This window comes from Cannabis sativa, chromosome 8, assembly GCF_029168945.1.
Source record: "Cannabis sativa cultivar Pink pepper isolate KNU-18-1 chromosome 8, ASM2916894v1, whole genome shotgun sequence".
Classification (NCBI taxonomy): Eukaryota; Viridiplantae; Streptophyta; class Magnoliopsida; order Rosales; family Cannabaceae; genus Cannabis; species Cannabis sativa.
The window spans coordinates 33,051,070-33,056,948 of record NC_083608.1 but is presented as its reverse complement, the minus strand read 5'-3'; the positions used below and the strand labels follow the sequence as shown (position 1 = coordinate 33,056,948).

At 34.2% G+C, this 5,879-nt stretch overlaps 1 protein-coding gene across 1 annotated transcript; it reads left to right on the top strand.

Annotated features, from left to right (window-relative positions):
- The first annotated feature begins 976 nt into the window (after positions 1-976).
- Positions 977-4,739, top strand: LOC115698909 (glucose-6-phosphate 1-dehydrogenase, chloroplastic-like). Its single transcript, XM_030626110.2, has 10 exons — positions 977-1,364; positions 1,993-2,177; positions 2,285-2,379; positions 2,458-2,572; positions 2,769-2,974; positions 3,056-3,205; positions 3,297-3,417; positions 3,551-3,780; positions 3,891-4,091; positions 4,278-4,739. The coding sequence occupies exons 1-10, from the start codon at positions 1,133-1,135 to the stop codon at positions 4,525-4,527; spliced, it is 1,785 nt and encodes a 594-aa protein (XP_030481970.2). The 5' UTR covers positions 977-1,132; the 3' UTR covers positions 4,528-4,739.
- The last annotated feature ends 1,140 nt before the right edge of the window (positions 4,740-5,879 follow it).

Here is a 5,879-nt window from a genome sequence, read left to right as displayed (position 1 = left end):
CATATCATAATCTTGTCCTGTGATTATATATAATTATGTCTTAGTACAAATTTTTTAAAAATTCAGGGGGCCCCATCTCCTGTTAGGGTGTATTTGGCTCTGTCACTGCTTGTACACATGATATATTTATAATGGTATGCCTAATATTATTATTTAAAAATTATAAAAAAAAAAATTTCAAAATTTATAATATTTTTTATTGTTATAATTTTATTTAATTTTAAAACAAATTTTGAAATAGTAATATTACGTGTACTAATATAAATATGTTACATGTACAAGAGTGTACATATAAGCAGTCTAAAGTGACAATTAACTCGATGACAATTTTAACAATTCAATAGTTTTGAAAGTTTTACTACCAAATTTTTAGGGGTAAGTTGAAAAATACCACTTTTATTAATCAATTAATCAAATTTACCTCTAATTTTATATTTAATTGAAACATACCTCTTTTTATATATATATTGTACCCAAAATACCCTGACATAATAGAGTCACATGGAGAGTATCTTGAAGTGATAGGGACAAAATTGGTATAATATTTAAAAAAAAAGGTAAAAAATGATAGACTAAGGGTAAAAATAAAAGAGGACAATATAAAAATAGTATAAGGTGTAATTTAGTGCAAATAAAACAATAATTGAGAAAATTTAGCCACTAAAAACTTAAAATTAATATATAAAAAAAGTTTTGCCACAAATCACCCCAAATTTTACACTATGTATTGTAGATAGTCTTACCTTTTTCATTGTAAGCTCTTTGCCAGTTTAAATGTTCATTTAAAAAGAAAAGAAAGAAAAAAAAAATACTATAAACTTGTCTCATGTTACAATTTTACCTCATTGCCGTCGCAATTACAAGTGTGAAAAATAATATACTGCAACAAATAAATTGGAAAAATTCTTGACCTCACAAAACAGATTTTTTTATCGTAAACTCATCTTTTCAAGTATTTCGATGAACTTTGTTCAAAAAAAAATATATATTACGAAGAACCGGTCAGAACTGGATATTAATAGAATGTTATTAGATACGATAATATTTCTTAAGATCAGTGCACATACATATTGTATAACTTAAATTATTCTGAAATATTAGTTTTTTTCTCTTTGCCCAACAGCAAATTTGCATGGCTACACAATTGAGTTCTTGTTCATCTACTTCGTCGTCTCCTTCGGCCTTCATCTTTTCCTCTTTGCTCAACAATGAGGCAACACTTTTTTGTAAATTCATCATATTCCCGAGAAAGAAGCATAACCCCTCGTGGGTTTGTCAGGTTGGATCAAGAAATCATGGAATGAAGCACTTTAAGCTGAAATCTTCAAATGGGCATCCACTAAATGCTGTTTCTTCGAATGATGGTTAGTCGTTCTCTGCTTTTTTTCTTCCTTTTCAATGTTATTTTTCATTATGATCTATCCACTTTACCATTTCTTTACCACTGATTTTGTCGTTTATCTTCTGCTAATGGTACATTTTAAGAGCAGAGAATTTGAGTTTTGTATATTACTTCAGGCTGTAAGCTTGGAATCTACAAGCAAATAGCATATTATTGGTTGTGCTATGTAATTATATTGAGCATTCTTTTATTTCCTTGCATATGAAGACCAGGGCTTGACATTTTTCTAACCTTGTAATAGACACTGTTCAACTTCAAATGCTTTACTTGCTGTATGGATGGAGAATGAACCATTACAAAAGTCAGAATTTTTTAAATAGAGAATCACACTTGAGATGTTGTAGTCTATATAAAAGGGTATGGCGATGGACATTATACACAAAGTTTCATATCCTGATCAATTGTACTTATGAAGTTCCCCATGTGATACTAATTAAGTTTTGGAAGCTTTGGTGTACTCATTTTTCAGTCCTCTCCTTTTAGATTTCGTTCTATTTGAGGTCTGCAATTTGCCATCTGTATAGTTTGTTGAGTGTTAATGAAGGTCCATATATTACCATTCCTCAATCTTATATTGGAATTTGGAATAGGTATAGCTGCAAACCCTATGACCAAAGATCAATCTGAGCCCGAAGAGAAAATATTTTCCTTTTCAGAACAGGAAAATGAAGACAGTACTATTAGCATAACTGTTGTTGGAGCTTCTGGAGACCTTGCCAAAAAGAAGATTTTTCCAGCACTTTTTGCTCTTTATTATGATGATTATCTACCCAAGGTTCAACTTCATGACTATTATCATCATATGCTGAATCTGTTTTTATTTTGCCCATTTGGAAATGGCTGACCATTTGAGCTTTTTATGATATTATTGGTCCTTGGCAGAACTTCATTGTGTTTGGTTATGCTCGAACTAAAATGAGTGATGAAGAACTTAGGAATGTGGTCAGCAGAACTTTGACCTGCAGAATTGATAAGAGGTAAATAATCTGGTTTGCAGGTGCCTCTGCATTAAGTTTCTTCTGTTGTGGTGATTGACATATACAAGGATTATGCAGGGAGAATTGTGAGGATAAGATGAATGAATTTTTGAAAAGATGCTTTTATCATTCTGGACAGTATAATTCTGAGGAGGATTTTGTAGAATTAGACAACAAGCTGAAAGAGAAGGAGGTATTTAGACCCTTCTTGAGGTTTTGCTATCAACCATTTTTAATTATAACCAATATGAATCACCAAAGAATAAGGCAAAAAGTAACAAAACATGAAACAAATCCTCCAGCTTCCCTCTTTCGAAAAGGGAAAAAAAAAAAGGAAGTGCCTTTGAAACTATGAGCACATAATATTCTTCAATAATGCTCTTTTTCAGGCTGGAAAAATAGCCCGTAGGCTCTTTTACTTATCAGTACCCCCAAACATATTTGTGGATGTTGTGAGATGTGCTAGTCTTAAAGCTTCTTCTGGAAGTGGGTGGACAAGGGTCATTGTTGAAAAGCCTTTTGGCCGTGACTCAGAATCATCTGGTGAGCTAACCAGGTGTTTAAAGCAATACCTTGCTGAAGACCAAATATTCAGGTTTGTTTTCTTCTTCTCCCAAATTTCTGAGAATTATATTTTTGCAAGAGGGAAATTTTGATACATATCTTTGCTGTTCAGGATTGACCATTACCTGGGAAAAGAACTTGTTGAAAATCTATCAGTGCTTCGCTTTTCAAATCTTGTTTTTGAGCCTCTCTGGTCTCGGAACTACATTCGCAATGTGCAAATAATATTTTCTGAAGATTTTGGTACAGAGGGACGTGGAGGGTCAGCTTCTTTCCTGATAATTCTAGGAAGTATAATCTATCATTCACTAGATAAATTTATCATCTGACTGTAGTTTTGCCTGGTTTTGCAGATATTTTGATAACTATGGCATCATTCGTGATATAATGCAAAATCACCTAATACAAATTCTAGCATTGTTTGCAATGGAAACGCCAGTCAGCTTAGATGCTGAGGATGTCAGAAATGAAAAGGTTCAAAAATCTTTCTTTTAATATCTCTTCAGCTCAATAATTTCCACACTCCACTAAAATTCTAACAGAGTGCTTGAACTCTCTTCATTTGTCATTCTTTAAATTGTAACAAGTAGTAATTGCTTTGTTTCAGGTAAAGGTTCTAAAATCAATGAGACCGCTGCTGCTTGAAGATGTCGTTGTTGGTCAATACAAGGGTCATAGCAAGGGTGGTAAATCTTATCCTGCTTATACAGATGATCCAACAGTTCCGAATGGAAGTCTTACACCAACATTTGCAGCAGCCGCTCTCTTTATTGATAACGCCAGATGGGATGGAGTTCCATTCCTAATGAAGGCTGGCAAGGCTCTTCATACCAGGCGGTATAATATCATGAACTCAAGCACCAGTTCTTTTGATCCGTCCTCATTATTGATTGTATTCCAACATGTTAAACACTACACATAATTGAGTTCTTACAATTGTAATTCAGGGCAGAGATCAGAGTTCAGTTCAGACATGTTCCAGGTAACTTGTACAAGCAGAACTTTGGAACTGATTTAGACAAGGCTACAAATGAACTTGTGCTTCGTGTACAACCTGATGAGGCTATATATTTGAAGATCAATAACAAAGTTCCTGGTCTTGGCATGAGATTAGACCGTAGTGACCTGAATTTGCTCTACCGTGCAAGGTACAATGACTCATGAGACATAACTAAAAAATAAAAGTAATTGTACAGTTGTAGAATGTTCTAATTTTTCATTTCTCGACCTTTAGACAATGAAGTCAACTTTAAGGTAACATTTTACTTTTTATGTATCGTGTAATAATGTTCTCAAGGCATTATAGTTAAGCACTTTTGGTTCTTTTTGTGAAGGTATCCAAGAGAAATACCAGATGCTTATGAGAGACTAGTGTTGGATGCAATTGAAGGTGAACGAAGACTGTTCATCAGAAGTGATGAGCTTGATGCGGCTTGGACACTTTTCACACCGTTATTGAATGAGCTTGAAGTAAAAAAGATTGCTCCTGAGCTCTACCCCTACGGCAGTCGAGGACCAGTGGGAGCGCATTATCTTGCTGCAAAGCATAATGTTCGATGGGGAGATCTTAGTGGTGATGACTGATACATTGCATTCATTTTCTGCTACTGATTCTTTTACCAAATGTATAGTAAATAAATGTTTTCTTATATCAACTCCCCTTTTGTTAAAATGGGTATAATATGTTTTCTTAATTTTGTTATGAAACCTATAGGGTATGCTATATACAATCAAATGAATGAGATTAGGGCCTAAGCCCATATATAATACACTAAAGAAAGCCCATATTTGATTAATCTTAATACCCCCTCAAGTTGGAGCATTGAGATCACAAATGCCCAACTTGCAAAATAAAGACAAAAGCTTGTGCTCACCAAGAGTCTTGGTGAAGATGTTAGCAGCTTGATCATTAGTAGACACATGAGAGCTATCACGAATCACATTACGAATAAAATAACAATCAACTTCAATGTGTTTTGTACACTCTTGAAAGACAAAATTTTAAATAATGTAGAAAGTCAATTGACTATCGCAGTATAAATGTGTGGCTGGCAAATGTGTGACACCCAAATTTACAAGTAAAGCGTTGAGCCACATCAACTCGGAAGTGACAACAACCATGGAACAATACTCGACCTCAGTAGAAGATAGGGACATCGTATGCTATTTCTTTGTCTTCAAAGAAATTAGAGAATCACCATGAAACACTATCCTTCCAATAAGAGATCATCTAGTCACAGGGCACGCAGCTCAATCTGAATCACACCAACCTGTTAGAGATAACTCAAAATCAATGCGAAGAAGAATGCCCTGACCTAAACACCCTTTTAAGTAGCAAATTATACGAAGTGTCGCATCCTAATGATCTTGACGAGGTTGTTGCATAAATTGAGCCAATAACTGAACTGTATAAACCAAGTCAGGACGTGTGAAGGATAAGTAAATGAGACGACCCACAAGTTATCTATACCTTTCAAGATTGGTGAGCAAAGAGCCTTTGGCGAGAGCCAATGTATGATTTCGGTCAAGAGGAAAGCTAACGAAACAAGACCCTAACAAGCCAACTTCAACAATAATATAAAGAGTATATATTCATCGACACAAGAAGATGCCCTCTGAATTACAAGCAACCTTAATACCAAGAAAATATTTTAGAACACCCAAATCTTTCATATGAACACACTTATGCAAATATGCCTTGAAATGATCAACAACGGAAGCATCATTACTAGAAATAATTAGATCATCGGTATACACAAAGACATGAAGTTCGACTGATCCCTAATGTAGAGTAAAAAAAGAATAATCCGAATAAGACTAAAGGAAATCATAAAGAAGCAACTAACTTAGCAAACCAACATCGCAAAGCCTATAATAAGCCATATAAATACTTCTTGAGATGACACACTAAACCAGGATTACGAACGTTGAAGCCA